This window comes from Pseudorasbora parva, chromosome 12, assembly GCF_024679245.1.
Source record: "Pseudorasbora parva isolate DD20220531a chromosome 12, ASM2467924v1, whole genome shotgun sequence".
Classification (NCBI taxonomy): Eukaryota; Metazoa; Chordata; class Actinopteri; order Cypriniformes; family Gobionidae; genus Pseudorasbora; species Pseudorasbora parva.
The window spans coordinates 28,792,584-28,810,565 of NC_090183.1; the positions used below are offsets into that span (position 1 = coordinate 28,792,584).

The 17,982-nt window shown below is 35.5% G+C and overlaps 1 protein-coding gene across 4 annotated transcripts in view; it reads left to right on the plus strand.

Annotated features, from left to right (window-relative positions):
- The window catches only part of shroom2a (shroom family member 2a), a 56,341-nt gene that overhangs the window by 10,167 nt on the left and 28,192 nt on the right, over positions 1-17,982 (plus strand). For all 4 annotated transcript variants that reach the window (XM_067459733.1, XM_067459738.1, XM_067459732.1 and 1 more), the window contains one exon: positions 8,150-8,298. In XM_067459733.1, the coding sequence (XP_067315834.1) occupies positions 8,150-8,298 (149 nt within the window). The remainder of the gene's footprint in view (positions 1-8,149; positions 8,299-17,982) is intronic.

The window sequence follows — 17,982 nt, forward strand, 5'->3', positions numbered from 1 at the left end:
ACACTCCATGTAGCCGCTCACCATGTAATGGCTCACTGCCATTCAAACGCCGCCTGTGTTTGTTTTTCGTTTATGCATTCTTTCAACGCACACAGACCCTAAAAGGCCAGCAGTTTAATGAGCACTGGTAAACCTATTTGCTGTCAATAGGATTCATCAGTTGTCTGTCATGCCCTGACCTGTTGAGAGCAAATTTGATGTGGACGGCTCTTCACCTACATATTGAAAGCCTTAGAAAAAAAAAAAGTCTGTTAATGATAGCCTTTATTTTACAGTAATTACTTTACTTGAGGACTGGCAGGGATTTAGACAAGCTTTTATTAGTGTTTCTTTCAAAAAAGCTTGAGTTTTAACTCTGCAATACATGTCTGTTCATGTTCAAGAAGTATCAGGAAAGGGTATTTAACCTTACTTTACATGTTTTGAAGTGTTACAAGACCTTTGCTCTTATCTTTTCGAAGAAATTGCTCAATACAAACACACGCATGCGCACGCATCCATTGTTTAGAGTGCTCTAAACTGCCAAAGGCTACTGTGAAAATAATGGTGTTTGTTTAAAGAGACACACCACTTTGTGTAGGCTGTCCATAGATATGGAGATGACAGCCATTTGTGGTCTGAACACTATGAGCAGCCTTGAATCTGGAAGTATTTTTCCCATAATTTTTTTCTTGAAGCCTTACATCAAACCAGCGCTGAGATGAATCACAAGATTGTGATAACAAGAAATGGACTATAGAGCATTGAGCACTGTATACAATCATATCTGTTGATGAATCATATCAGAGGTGCTAATCAGAAAGTTAGTCAGAATCTGCTTAAGACCACTGAAAACGCACAAGGTACGGGAGCCATATGCTTGTGAATCCCTTCATTATAACCAACTAAATGCAAGCAAGATGTAAATAAGATATTAATTGTACAATTAAGACGGCTTTTTTTTAGTTGAGTTTTTGCGAGAGTTGAGAATTCAGTGAGCTTGCACTTTAGAGATTGACCACCTTTTTTATTTATAAACTGAGGGCTTCTTACTTGCTTTCTGTTTATTACCCATTCACCGGATTTACAATCACATTTACACGATTTACACGATACACGGTTGGATCAGAAACTGCTGATTGATGGTGATAACCAGCAGACAAAACTAAATGGGCAAAAGTACCTTATTCAGCAGTTTTTGCTCTGTTACTGTAATTTGTATTAAGAACTAGGGCTATATTGATGTTGATATTGATAATTTTCACGATAAATGGCAAATCTTTATTAAAGGCATATTTTTCCTCCTCCTGAGTAAAAGTACAGGCATATTTTTCCTCCTGAGTAAAAGTTCCAGAAACCACACATTTTATCATGAGAGCTTGGCAAACGTTTGCCAAACAGGGGACCTTATGGCGCCTTATTATTACATTTTTGTTTCGTAGAAATGCACATTTGACAGTAGCTTGAGTATAATACAAATGCACATACTGCTGTAGTTTAATAACACAAAAAATACTGTAATAATTATATACTATTACTTTATTACTTTAATATATCTACATTATATCATCTACATTAATAATAAATATTAGAATTAAATTATATATGAATATCCCACGTTTCTGCCACAATTCCATGGTTTCAGTTAGTGTTACCACAGTTAATCTTGGTAAATGTTGGCGATTTGTGGATCAAAATGCCTTCTAACTGTATCGATGTGGCCAATGTTTCTCCTGTTTTCCACATCAGTGTTGTTGAGATTGTCAGCTCTGTTTAAATCTCTGAAGCATTTGACTTTTGGTTTGTATGGGAGAACTCCATTTATTGCCTAAACAATAAATGGCTGATTTCTGTATTATTTTGTCTAAATAAATTAAACAATAAAAAATAAACGCTAGAAGTGATTTTACTAATAAAAAATTAATTAATTAAATAGCATGTCTGCTGTACCAAAATATCTTTCATCCTTACTATATATTTTGAATCTTTTGATACTTTAGGTAGGTGTAGGTTTTACTATTTTGTAAGGGACTGAGCAGTTCAGCCAAACTTACTAATGCCCTTATTTAAAAATGTAGCCTTAAAGGTAGCAAATTCTTAAATTAAAAATAATGACAGACCATTTAGGCCAAAGTAATGTAGTGGGGATTACATTATTTTAGCTTTTTATTGAAAATAAGAACAAAGTTTCATATTACAAATAAAAAATAATATACAAATAAAATTTTTTAAACAGTTAGGTATATTTCGCAGCAGTATACAAGTAAGAAATATTTTGTAAAAAATAAAACAAGACTTCACTGTACAAATTGTGTGTGTGTATATATGTGTATATATATATATATATAATATGTGTGTGTTTGTTTGTGTATGTATGTGTGTTTGTGTATGTATGTGTGTATGTGTATATATATATATATATATATATATATATATATATATATATATATATATATATATATATATATAAATATATAATATAATATACACACTGATTCTTAACAAAGTGATTTTTCTTTTTGTCTTGTGTTGTTTGATTAGGATTAATGACAAGCGGCAGCAGATTTATTAGGCTGCTGTCACTTTAAAACCTAATGCATGGATCTAATGTACAGAAATGCATCCGGCTTTCTCCCATCTGTTTGTATTCATTTAAGACATAACCCACTGTGTTTTTGTAAACCTTGTGTGTATTTGACAGTTCATGCGCAATTATGCAAGAAAGATAACTTAGTTTAAAACTCTCACGCTTTTTGACAGGCTTTTAGTGTGCGCGTGCGTGCTTCAGGTGTACACACTCAAAGAAAAATGCATGTCAGAGCAGCAAGCAAATAAGATGTTTAACCAGCAAAGCTTTAAAATGCTTGCAAATAACATTGTGATTAACTGCAATGTCATGTGAGTGTAACCCTCTCCTCTGCGTTAAAGTTATATAAATGTACATCAAGTTGTATGTTGGGACAGAGGTGCCAGAACTGCAACTGACAGAATGTGTGCTTTAGCACAATACTACGATATTTATTCAAAAGCAGATCGTGGGGACATTAATCGTTCACATCAAAAATCGTGATATCGCACACCTCTACATTAAATATGCCCTTGAAACACACTTATTAACTCACTTTAAAAGTGTCGATATATGGAATGCAGCAAACTTCTTTTGAAATGTTTTTGAAAATGTTGTTGTTTTGTATGTTTTTTTTTTTATTGCCTGGAGGGGAAAGAATTTAGCATTCCTAATACTAAGCCACAAGAAATGTAATGCTCTTTTGTATTTGCTAGGATACAATGTTCATTCAAAAGAGCTTAATCTGTACAGTTGAACACTTCTGTTGTAGCTGGAGTTGACTCAAATTTTTTTGTGTACAATCAAGTTAAGCGGAAACAAAAAGCCCTTAGTCATAGTATTGTTCTTTACAGGCAGAGTCCTGTTATAGCTCCCGGTGTGTATTGTACGTACTCTTATTGTCAAGATTGATAATGGCACCATTGTGGAGAGGTAATGTCTCTTGAATCACCATTTGTACTTTGAATATTGTTTGTGTGTACGTGTACCTGATATTCCCTACATTATGAGAACCAAATGTCCCCACGAGGATAGTAATACATATAGAACAGACTTTTTTGGTCCCCATGAGGAAAACCGCTTGTAATTTTTTTTTTTTTTTGAAAATATAAAACACACATAGTTTTAGGGTTAGGGGATGCAGTATACTGTTTGTACAGTATAAAAATCGTTGTCTATGCAAAGTCCTCATAAAACATGGAAATGTGTGTGTGTGTTGGGCACAGCAGGATAGTCAGTAGCTATAAACCTTAGTGCTCTGTCAGCATAGAGCACAGGACACTAGTCAGCAGAACTCCTACATTCTTCTGTGCCACATCCTTCCCTTACCCCACCCTACGTTCAAGACCCCTTGCTGAGACTGCCAGGTCATGGAGCTTGTTTAAAGCTCTTGAAAAATTCCTTAGAAATACCATCTGGTTGTTGGAGCTGTAGTGGTGTGGTTAGCGCATGACACAGTGGTGCCATTTATTACCATGGTATTTAGATAGTACTTAGATATTGCAAAATATACTATGATACCTGTCAGAATTTGTAGATTCTCCCTGTGTCGGCATGGTTTTCCCCAATAGTCCAAAGAGATGCAGGATAGGTGATTTGGAGAGACATGTTTCCCCACCTGCGGCCTGAGATGCCTGGATAGCCTCTCGTGACCCTAGAAACGATAAGCGGTTTGATGGATGGATGGTCAGAAAAGGCAATGGTATTGATTTGACGCATAGACTTAAAAATAGGAGTAGGACTGGATGATAGATTTAATATTGATATTTATAGGGGGGAAAAACTGTAGTGGTGGGTGATTTCTGTGCCAAATCTAATGGCGATCCAGTCCCGCCTTATTAGTGCTCAGAGATCACAATTTGTGGACTCTCCTTGTTCTCTATGGGATTTAGATCTGTTGACTATAATTTTAATCTAATAATCTGAGTCACTTCACTTGCCTTGTGACAGTGCTCCATCATGCTGGGAAATGCATGTATCATCATCAAATTTCCTCTTGATCGATGGGAGAAGGGGGAGAAGTTTAGCAATTTTATTCCATTCTTTATTCACAGCCGTGTTTTTGGGCAGAATCGTGAGAGAACCCACTCCCTTGGACGAAAAGCAACCCCACACATGGCTGGTCCCAGGATGCTTCACTGCACAACACGGGACTCACAGAAGCATTGGCCTTTTCTTCTCTGGGCAATTACTTTTCTATATGTCCCTGAACAGAATGTTCTAGAACAGTTGAAAGGGGGCTTCACCAGAGAATATAACTTTGCACTAGTCCTCTGCTGTCCAATCCTTTAACTTCCTGCAGAATTTCAGTCTGTTCTTGATGTTTTTCCTGGAGTTTCTGCCCTTCTTGACGCCAGGCCGTTGTCCAAAAGTCTTGGTTTCACTGTGATTCGGTAGCTGACTCCCCAGTATAAGAGCCGTTAGCTTGATATTCTGGGTTGTCCTGAAGCAGTTGAACTAATTTGCTGTCATCCCAAAGGTTTATACCATAATATTTTGGATGTGTTGGTAATACCACAGTATTCTTTAAAAACGATCAAAGTACCATTTAACTGAAAAGTGAATTTGGTAGAGAGTATTGCAGGGCTGGACTGGGGCTAAAAATCGACACTGGCAAACCCGGCCCAACCGGCCCAGGAGTTTCCCGTGAATGATTTTGCTGGGATTCAGGGCTTAAATTCAAGCAAATAAAGAAAAACTAGGACAGGGAAAAATAAGGATGGATATTATCGAATTTACTGCAAATGCAGAAAACAAACTTAATATTTCACCTTTGTCACACAGAAATGTACTTGACAGTAAAGCACTGATTTTGAGCAAGGATGCAGCAAAGTAAATTTACTGCTTTTAAATGCTGCTGTCATTTACTCAATTTCATGTCCTTCCAACCCTGTATGACTTTCTGTCTTCTGTGAAACACAAAAGAAGATATTTTGAAGAATGTTGGCAACCAAGCCATTTTAGTTAGGCTACCATTGAATATTGGATGGACATAAAAAACACTTAAATTATTATTTTTTTATGTTACACAGAAATAAGTTCATTTAGGTTTGGAATGACATTAGGGTGTGTAAATGGTAAACTTTTTGGGTCGAACTACCCCTATAAAAACAATAATATTTTTATTGTAATATAGTAATATTTTTATTGTATATTGTAATATAGTAATATTGTAATATATAGTAAACACCTAATTTATGTAAGACAATTATATGTATCTTTCATGAGGTTTTCATTAAAATAACATTTAGTTTAATCTCATTAGCTCTATTAAAAAGTTCATAAAACATTTAAAGAGAAAAAAAGCTTTGTCCTTAATTTGTGGGATCCAGGCTTTAAAGCTGTTTTATTGAATTATAATGAAATTGTAACTGTTTAATTGTAGGCCAGTTTTATTTAACTGTAAGATGATAGTAGTCATGTGGCTATTCCTTTCCTGGAGTGTTGTAGTACTTCTGACCGGACTGGACAATATTTTCATGGTCTAGGTCTAGTCATGAACTCTGCAGATATTTTTTGTCATGCATATGCATGACACTGAGAAGAAAATGTCTCTCTTTTACTCTCATCTCTGCTTTTAGCTCACATTCTGATTAAATAACACCCCACATTCCTGATGATCCAACAGCGTTTGCTATGCTTATGTTGGTCTGATACCTCTCTTGTGAACATTTCCATTGTTCTAAGTCATTTATTCTCTCAGTATGGTGCGGAATGCCAGAGGGGGGCACCCAATAGCGAGCCTGTTTAACATTAACATTTGAGGTTATTCTAAGTGCTTCTTATTTCGGCCATCTTAAAGTTTTTTTTATAAACTCTCAGGGGGGCTCTCGAGTCCGGATGTCACAGAGTCCTGCTGCTGTTAAAACAATAAATGCAGGGAAGACTGCATACAACAAAGGGATAGCCACATTTGTGCATTCTTGACCAAGCACGTATATTCCTTAAAATGGTTTATTATAGGGCCGATTGGCACTTGAATCAAACCACAGCTGGTGATAAAGCTTGCATGAATTATAACTCAAGGTTTGTTGTCCAATTGAGCTTAAAGTTGACCTAGAAAACTGCTAATAGCACCATGTAATCATAAAAGTACATGTCTGTGAATGAATATTATCTTCCCAGAAAGGGTCAAGTTTGATGAGTAATAGACATACCTGCAAAGTAAATAATGAACAGTCGTGATCAACTTTTGGGGTAAAGCCTCAAATAGCAGATAACTGGCTTACTGGAAGATAGGGCAGCATTACATTTCATGTCAGGAATTTACTTTACTTCAGACCAAACCCTTTATTTGGCTACATGTTTCCTGAAATCTGCTCTTTATGACAGAATATTTATGATTAACTCGCTTCTAGCTCTGCTGTGGAGGTAAAGTGCTTATCTGGAAAGCTTATGACTTGCCCCCCTGTGCTGATTTAAAAAGGTGAACATGCCTTTCTCATTTGGTCATTTAAGGCTAAAACACCTACAGCAACAATTATATTTGGCACTGGAGTGCGTGCAGTTGTTTAGGGAAATGTTCTAGGACCTTGTTCACAGTGCACATACATCTGATTTGTTTTTCAAATTGGATCTTTAGGACTGGTTGTCCACACTCTCATTTTTGATATATCGCATTACCGAAAATCGGCGCATGTCTAGTTGATAGTCCACACATTTACTGCATATACTGGCAACAAAAATAATTCCAAACAAAACCGGAGCAAAAGCATTGCTCACACAGAGCAACACACAGTACTGAATGTATTACATTATGAATGTGTAACACAGTACTGCTTTTCCCCCTTCTTTTTCAAAAAGGAGTGAATGATTCAATTACTCTTTCTGTAAATTTACATCATGTCTCATTCCAGTCAATGTACAAGGCCAGCACAAAAACACACTCGGCAAAATATTGGGTTTTACTTTATTTTAAGGTGTCATTGTTATATACACCTTAATTATATATTTGATTTCTGAGTAATATTGATTAACTAGATGTACTTGCTGTTTGTTGCATGTAATTATGCATAATTTACTGTTATAACTATAGTAAGTAAATGTAATATGTTACAAGGACACTGTGAAATAGTGTTTTAACAAATATTATCTAATGATGGACCAAAAATATGCTTATGTCAATCGTGACATCACACCATGATACTGAATAATATGTGTTGTAGTCATAACTGTTTTACATATTTTTCATATACTGTGTTTTATTATTCACTACACAGCAATATAGTTTTTAGGGTAAAAAGTTCCGTAAGCAAAAATATCACTGACATAACATGACATAAACATGACATGCATTAAATAATCAAGTCCCAAACAACTAAAACAATTGATTGGATGTGTAAAAAAATCAAATTTTCCTAAACAGATTTAAGTTGAATATGCCAAACAATCAGATTTTTGCCCCCTATCTGAACCACACTGCACTACCTGACAGAGGCTAAAGTTGTTTACAAAAGGTGAATGCTCGACCAAATATTGTCATTGATTGATTTCAGCCTCAGAACAAAGAGAGTGCTCTCTGTATAGATCTATTCATTTGTAGGTGATATATGGCCATGAAACGCTGAGTTTTGATTGATCCTGGGTGTATTGTGTCTGTCACAGGTGGAAGAAGGCAGTAAGGCCGCGACCGCAAGACTGCAGGCTGGAGACGAACTCATCAACATCAACAACATTCCTCTCACCGGCTTCAGACAAGAGGCCATCTGCCTAGTCAAGGGCTCCCACAAGACACTCAGCCTGGTGGTGAAAAGGTAATTTATCCACAACCTCACTATTATTTTTAGACCCTGTTTACACCTGATTATAAAATCTTGGGGCATCTGATCACAAGTGGTCATTCTGTTTTCACCTAACTTGCCTCGCAAATACAAATTTCAAGACGGCCTCTGATTTTGTGACATCATACATCCATAACTCACTGCCAGAGTTATTGCCTGTCTTTAAGCACGCTTGCAGTCAACAGGTTGTTTCTTCCAAATATACTTTCAAATTATTTCATTATTATCCAAATATACTTTCAAATTATTCTTATTTCATTGCAGATGTGACATTTTGAGCAGAATGCTTAGTTATTAAGTCCCAATTATCATCTTGTTAAAATCATAGTTGGTAAGTTTTATTAGAATCATTGTTTTAGCACAATGATTGATTGGCAGGTTGTCAGAAACTGGTGTTAATGTCAGGTGTAAACAAGGTTTTTGACATTTCCTCCTCTCTGTGCAAAGATATTTGTGGTTGTTGGCTGTTGTTCTTGTTTCATAAAAAAAGATGCACTGAATATTTTGAGCAGGATTATTTGCTTTCCCATCGATATTTGTATTGCTCTGCTAGGTAGAAACACCAGTGAATCAATGTATGTCAGGTGGGTAGCGTGTGAGTGTAGCCGTTGGGGTTTGGTGGTGTTTGCATCACTAGTTTAGCTGATGCTGAGGGAGCCGTTGAATTCCTGAAGATCCTGTTCTGCCAGATTGCTTTCTAGCACCTATAAGCAAACAGGAATAGAAAGAGGAATAGAAAGCTAAAATAAAACAAAATAGGTTTCACATTTATTTGTCATTTCAGCTATATAGTGAAAGTATTTTAACCATATACACAATGATTAGAAACACACACACACACACACACACACACACACACACACACACACACATATATAAAACAAATAGTATCATCAGCTTAAATTGGAATAATTTTTTTTCAGTACATATTTCATTAGTCACAAATTAGTGCTTAGCTGTTATTACTATTAGTGATATTGATAATTGATTATTTGATTAGAGATCTAGAATCCTAAATATTTCTTTATTTTACGACAGCTTTTTGTATTTTTTTTAAATTCGTAAAAAAAATCCAACTTTATTCTCAGGTATATTTTTCAATATGGTTGGTCTCAGACTTTTGGTTCTCAACTAATTAAAAAAAACGTGATTAAATGTATTATTTTCTGTTGGTGGACATTTCTTACTAATTTGACATTGAATTTTTAGATTCTTGTGTAAATGTAATTGCTAATCATTCAGTTTGTTAAAATACACTATTAAGAACACGATACTTTGTTTGAAGAGTGAAAGTGCTAATGGATCCAGTCCATGTCTGTACGTCACTGATTATCAAGTTATTTTAGTTTAGTTTATTATTCCAGTAATTGAAACATCAAATTGTGCATTTTTGTACTCGGCCACCTTTCCTATTTCTACTGACGTAGTCAGAGGCTGACATTAAAGTGAGAAGCCACTATGTTTTCACTGACAACCCTCTCTGAAGTTTCTATCTGATGCAGTAGATTTGCATGCGGGCTGAGAGCGGGTAGAGAGCGTGTGTCGTATATGTGATGCAAATGAAGTGATTTGGTCCTGATTCACGTGGTCTGATTGTTATCAGGGTTTCAAGACTTTGGTTCTTTGTATGCATTTGTTTAACAGTGTATGCATTTGTTTACAGCAACACTTAAAACAATGTGGTCTCTGAAGAACCATGTTTGATGTTAAGCCATTAAGCCATACAGGTCTAATTTCGTTTTTATTTTATTGTACTTGTATAGTAAAATTTACATTGTGAAAGACATCTTTTCTCTGTCCAATTCAAATTGGCCCATTGCAGCTGAAGAGGAGCAAGCTGGTCAGTCCACTTCTTTGTATGCCAAACACTGTCCTCTTTGTCTCAGCTTGGCATATGTGGGCAACGCTAAGTATGTTTGTTCGCATTACAGGATAACTGCTAAACAAACAATGTCATCCAGGAAGAAAAACTGCCTCTGTTTATCTATTGCACAGCCATTACTGCTGGTTTGAAGCGGTATAGAAGGTGACTTAGATGTTAGATGATATAGGGGGGTTGTGTTTGATGACTGTAGGGGCTTTCAGACCCTAGATAGTTCTAGGAACTTAGTACTAGGAACTGGGGTGGTTCAGCAAGAACTAAAAGTTCCCCTAGGAACATTTTCCCGTTTGCATTCACACCGCCAGTAGAAACTCTGAAGTGGCATAATGACATGTTTGTTGTTGTGACTTTTATTTTGGTGCAGACTGACTTTTATTTTAGAGCCTAAGCACATAGTGCTCCCATTCTCAGTCCTCATTAGTTTACCATTAATATTTAACAGTCATGTCTAATACATTGTTAGAAATTTTATAAAAAGGATGTAGACAGTATATGAAAAGTAATAGCGTTTGTCGTGTGGTTGATGTCCAATGTCGCTAGCTTAGCAGAAATACATAATCATGTTCCATGTTCGTAGAGTTAGTTTCTGGAATAAATATGTAAGCTAAAGGCCGCCTAATCGGTTAAGAAATTTGGCCAATCAGCGTACATTTACATCACTGGTAGTTCCAATTGTGCTGGGTTAATCCCCCCAACCCCCATCTCCTCCCCGGGTTAGTTACCCCAAAAGGATTTTCTAAGAACTAGTTCCTGTGGTGCAAACACGCCAAAATCCTGGTACTTCTGCCAATAAATCTAGGAACTATGAAAAGGTTCCTCCAGTGTGAAAGCCCCTATTAAAAGGATTGAGTCGGTTTCATATCTCCAGTAGTGTGGATATGAATGTGGACTGATTAGGCAATCTGGGATAAGTGGCTAACATTGTTAAACAGCTCTCATTCAGTTAGATTGATGCATTCCAATAGAGTAATCACGAAAGAATTCAGGAACATTCTGTGATAATTCGTGTAAATGTTTAAATCAAGAACCTAAACCCTCATTTGAAAAAATAAATACATAAAAAAAAGGTTATCATTTGTAGCTGTGATTTTGTTGTGCATAAATGTTCCTGTATTTTCCTGTGCCTGTAGCAGATCATTTCAGTGGGCAGAAAGACATGACTGAGTCAGAATTAGCAAACACAGAGCAGATAACAAGACCACAGTGGAAGGTGGGGCACGCGTGGGCAGACTGATGTTTCACAAGAGGTGTGAATCTCATTCAGAGTGGCTTTAAATGGCTGAATAGCCAGATTATTTAAACTTCTATACAATTCAAACGTTTGAAATGTGTGTGTGCGTATGTATGTATATATTTATTTATTTATTAGAGCTGGGCATAGATAAAATGAATCTAGATTAAAATGGCTCATCTGAATTCTGATGAAGGCTTTCAGAATATGTGTGCTCACATACGTTACACTAGGGGTGTAACGGTACAGATTGCTTACGGTTTGGTTTGTATCAAGTTTTAGGTTCACAGTTTCGGTACGGTTATGTATTTGCTATGTTCAGGGAAAAAAGACTAACCTACTGTCAAATAAAAATAAATAAAATAAGAACAAATAACTTAAATGCAAGCAGCAGCACAAATAAATACTATTGAGCAAAGATACTAATAAAATAATGCTTTTTAGGTTTTTAGGTCTAACGTTAGTTTTTAGGTAGAGAAATTGAATAAAGTAATCAAATGTAAAATAATTGCATATTTCACTGTTTAAAATTAAAGATTAATCCTTATTAAACCTACACAAGCTATTTAATCAAGAGCAGTGTGTGATGCCCTTATCTTTTGTTTGACATTAAACAGAGTAAAGGTTAATGCCCCTTTAAAACCTAATGCAGGGATATTCGTCGTCTTTCTCAACTGTATACAGTTAACTTAAGGCATATTCATGTCTGCTTGGAAACTCAACAGGATGGACATGTTGGCAAACTTTTTGTGTGAGTTTGTCCATACAAGCGCAAGACTTGAAAGATAACTCAATATTTTCGCGCTGAGACGTTTTCGCGCTCTCAGATGAGTGTACAGAGACAGATCTTCTCACAGCGCGCGCGAGAGTTCTCATTCGCACCTTCTGGTTCTACACGCAGGTGATGACATAGAAAATGACTGTACATATTCGAACATATGGCAGGACTCTTATGCACTAAACAAAGTTTACGCTGGTATAGACCCAGCTCCCAACCCAACTTTGAGAATAGATTAACGGTGTTATTTTTTTTAATCGCCCGATAAGAGTCACAGGTTAACGCAGCACATTAACGCCGATAACCGCCCACCACTAATTTATATATATATAATTTATATATGAACATTTACGAAGAAGCTGATGAGACTGCTTTGCTTGGCCCCGTGGATGGGAAATTTTGTTTTAAAAAGCGAAAGGATGGAAGCATCAACAAGAGCATGGTTGTGTGCAAGCTATACAACAAGTAATTTGCATATCACCGCAGCACATCGAGCCTCAAATATCGCAAATATGCTTTTGCTACACTTAATGGCAAACATTGCACTGGTCTGCTGGACTGAAATAAATAAACAATATTTTGTTGATTAAGCTTATGTATTATGCCATTTTTCAATGGTATACTAAAAATCCATGTGAAAAATTAGTTCTCACTGTTCTCAGGTCAAATATTTATATGCAATTAAAATGCAATTAATTTCGATTAATTAATTACAAAGCCTCTAATTAATGAAATGTATCAAAAGTGACAGTAAAGACATAGACTATGTCAAATAAGTTATTCTATTCAATTGATCAAAGAATCCTGAAAAAAGGAGCATGGTCTCCAAAAAATAAATAAATGGACAAGTTATATTAAATTGTAATATTTGATTATATAAGCGAGTTCAGTCAGACTTGATATTAGGTGTCCTTAAAGGTGCGATGTAGTATTTTTGCTGTAAAATATCCTAAAACCACCAGGCCAGTGTTATATATTTTGTTCAGTTGAGTTCTTACAATATCCTAAATGTTTCCAACTATTTGTAAATTATGAGAAAATTGTAGTTTTAACCAAAGAACCAAGACGTCTGAGGGAGTCGCCTGTCAATTGCATCATTTTAAACACACTTAAATGTATCTAATATGATAAACAGAGCTGCGTTACCCCATACTCATGATCAGAAAAGTAGAAATGTCGACTGTGTCCCGTCATATTAAAATTCCAGCTGATGGCGAGTGGTGTGGTGCGTAACAATCACACCAGCGGCCTTGCTCAGCTCTTTCAACATTCGATCCTTCTCTGCTTCATACTACAGTATGCTTAATAATTACTTTCCATGAACATGATTTCTGCCTATCCTGATTTTCCACCAGCTGTGAGGTGAAAAATCACTTCCCAAGATTCTGAACTCAAACTTGGTGTCATCAAACTACACCTTTGTTTTGAATAAGTGCCCTCTAGCGGACTGAAAAATTACATAGTGCAGCTTTAACTACTATGTACTTACTTTCAAAAAATGTACTTTTCGTGTTCATATTGTTTTGCAAAACACTTATTGAGGTGGGATATGGGTACGGTTACTGACAAGTTTGGTTAGGTTTAAGGCGAGTTAAAAGGTACACTGTAAAAAAAGGCAAATTTTGAACTTGGATGTTTAAGTTATTTCAACTTAAATTATGTTAAACTGACTTTAAAAAATGAGTTACATCTTGTATAACTAATAAAAACAAGTTTAACATTGCTTAACTTATTTTGATGAGTTAAAACAATGTAAAAACATATGTTGTCATAACTTATTGAACATATTTTTTACAGTGTATGGGGAGGTCAACAGTCTAATTATAGATTGTTTTAAATTATTTACAGAAATATTTACAACTGTAATTACATGCAGGTGTTTTTTAAAATATAAGTACAGTGTAAAAACATGTACACAAGAAGTTAATGGTATTAAATGATTACTTTCAATGTTAATACATGGTAGTTAAACACAGCTAGTATAAAGTTGAACCGAGAGTTCTTTCAAAAAATGTAAAAAAAAAAAAATCCTACCAACCCCAGACTTTTGAATGGTAATGTATTTTACTTTGGTCATTTTTTGGTGTTGGGCCAATTGAATAGGTTTTCATTAAATCTAGGACATCAAAAAATCTATAAAATAAATACATTTGAATCTCAGATTTACAGAGTGATCTCAGGCTTCTAACCCCAACTGTAAATAACGTGTATTTTCATAGCCAACAAATAACTATAAATGCTGTTAGATCACTCCACTCACCCTCATGTTGCTTTAAAAACCTGTTGAGGTGGATGTAATAGTCATAATTCTTCATAACTGTATTACAATTTTGTCGTGTTTTGTCAAATCACTGGGTTGTGGGACCAAAACCACCCTGACCCTGCCGAACAATGCTCCTCCATCTTAACAATTTGGAAAGAGCAGAGGGTGCCATGGCTTTTAACAGTGTACTTTTGAAAGGGATTGTATATATGGGTAAAATCCAACCAAAATAGCAGTTAGACTGTGAAATGAGGAAATAGGAAGTTGTTGAGTTTGTGGGCCGTGCCTGTTTTGCATATGCTGACTTCATTTGAAACTATGAGGTCATGGGATGAGATGGAATACACTGTTTAGTTTGGCATGACCAAGGCTCTGGACAAACAGAGAAGGTAGCATTTACAATGGAACAAGGCCACCTGTATGCGTTTATAATTTATGCATATATTTATAATTAAGTAGGTTTAAATAAATACTTTTTTACAAAGAAATGAACAGTACTTTTGAAAAATGTATAAAATAACGTACACTTACATGAGATGAAGACTCTTGTCATACAGTAAGCATTGGAGATTTGCAAATTACATGCACACCGATAGGCTGATAACTCAAAAAAATAAGTTTATTGAAATAACCAGTTGTCCCGGTTTACGTACAAACCAATAACCTTGCGATGCGGGTAAGCTGCGTTTACAAGACTATTGATAAATCTGTTTATTTCCCTGTAGTGACGTCGAAACGTAATCATTCATGTAACTGACTCACAATATTCCATTTGTTATCTCTGTTGTGATGTTAAATAAAGCATTCAAAATCAAAGAGTATTACAACATGTCAAGTGAAAAACTTATGGACTCATATATTATCCATCTCATCAGATTCAGCATTTTAAATGTTTTATCATTTCTTGGGTCAAAAAAAAAAGAATGGGAGTTTGCAATATATTTCCATATACTATATTGGATCTGCTAAAATCCATAGTGAGGAGGACACTTCGGGGTAAGAGAAATCGGGGTAATGGGCAAAAACCTAGCCGTGTCAGTCAGTTTATGCTTAAGCCATTCATGTCAACTTATCAAGCGTAATTGGTTTAAGAACGTGCATCTAATGCACTCAGTGTTATTTATATATTATGTATACACTATTATAGTATTGTGAATTAGCTTTTATATTTATATTTTCGGCTTTCATTTATATTTTAGGGTAGGTTTCAGGCATTTTGATATATTTTTATAAGCAATGTTTGTTAGTCTTTATTTTTGACATTTATATTTCAATAATGAAACTCTTTTTGAATATTTAAAGGGTTAATTTATCCAAAAAAATTAAATTATCCCATAATTTACTTACCCATATATTAGGCTTGCTGCAATAGTCTTTGTTACCGGTGTTCCACAGTGTTCAGCCGCATCACCAATTACATCACTTGCCCACCACGACACCCCCAACTGTCATTTAGATTTTATTTTTAAAGAAATAAAAATAATTTAGTTAATTAAGAATAATAATGAACCCACCATTCAAGCAATTGCTGCTAATTCAAAATGTGCACGGCCTCACAAACATTCATAAGCGATTTAAAGGCAACTCAGAAAAGAAGGAAAAACTCCAATAACGATAACGTTATTACCGTTGATGTGCCTTGGGTTAGAGGTCACTCTTCCACCAGAGCAAGACTTGCTAGACCGGTCATTACCGGAAGCCAGTGATTTATAGTTTATGAAGTTATAAATATGGATGTTTTTCTTACAAAAGCACATCTCTTAGTTTCAGAAGGCCTTTATTAACCCCCTGGAGCTGTATGGATTACTTTTATGATGGATGGATGTTTTTTATAAAGCTAGGAAGCCAGTCTATTTTTTTTAAAATATATTAAAAAATTTAAAAAAATGTTTATCCAATTATGTTTGGCTGAAATAAGAGTGTCATATACACCTATTGTTTCAGGGTGAGTAAATTATTGAATAATTAAAATTTTGGTTAAACTAACCCTTTAACACTGCTGTAATATCAGTATCCTAATAAAAGCGGTTTTATTTTACAATAAGCAGGCCACCAGAGAGTGCCACCATTTGAGATCACATAACCAGCCCACAGTGCTTTCCTCAGTGCTGTCCTACTGACTATCTTTGTTGCCACCTGTTAATGGACACAGTTGCTTGCGTAATAAATTAATCATGACTGACTGTGAATTTTTACAAATCCATTGTTAACTAAAAACTTTCTTAATTGCTTATGCGTGATACAGTATTAACACCAATTTACTGAGCTCACCTTTAATTGATCCTTTTTGTCTTAATGTAACTGTTTATTTAAACTAAAATATACTGAGTAATACAGATAAACTACATAAACCAGTTTTTAACACACTCTGATAGTAATTCGCCATAGTAATAAAAGTGCTAAATGTCACACATTGGTTAATTTGATGAAATACTTTATCCAAACATGGTTCCTAAACTCATGACATACTAAATATAATCTCCCATGCATCACGCAGCATTGAGCATTTCTGTGGGTGCCAGTGTGCCCAGATCCCCACTGAGTAGATAATCTAACTACAGCGATATTAGGATTATGGTCAGTGTGATTAAAATGGGATTTGGAGTCTGCTGCTTCTAGATTAGATAGTACATCCACACTTTTGCAGACTGTCTTGTCCGGTGCTACAATCGGAGCTATATGATTATTACTATAATATTTATGAAGTGTGGAAATTGTAATGCAAGATCAGGCTTCAGTCGATGGCAAGTTTTGGAAATATTTAAGGTTTTTCTAAAGTTTGATTTTTGGTTTCAGACACACAATCTGTTCTTTGAAGGCTATTCTACATTGTGTGTATGCGCGTGTGTGTTTGTGAAATATGAGGACACAAATGTGTATAATGACATGGGTATGACATAGGTATTACAAGGAGATGGTGAAATATGAGGACATTGGTCATGCCCGCACTTTTCAAAAGGCTTATCATACAGAATGAGTTTTTTTTTGTTGTTTTTTTGTTGAGAAAGTAAAAATGCAGAATGTTTCCTGTGATGGGGCTGGGGCAGTGTAAGTAAAATACAGTTTGTTACATTAAAACCATTACGGCTATGGACTGTCCCCACATTTCACAAAAACAAACCATATTCTTGCGTGCGTGCGTGCGTGCGTGCGTGCGCCCTTGTTTATATTACATTGTGGGGGCCAAGTGTGTGTGTGCTGATTTCTTGAACAGGTAAAGCAAACTGGATTTCACCCAGACAGAGATAGATGCGGTTGGTCCAGGTGCACAATAACAAGAGGACAAATACATTTGTATTTTGTGAAAACATGGATACATCAAAATTCTCAGATGGCAGCTTTATTGAAAAGTGCATGCCAAGCAGCATTTTCATCTGCAACAGTGAAGAGAAAATTCTGGGATGCCAAGCTTTTGTGCTAAGTTTCAAAGAAAAAGACACATCTGGAACTGATAAATAACAAAAATAGAGATTCAAAGGGGCAAAATAACCTTTTTTTAACTA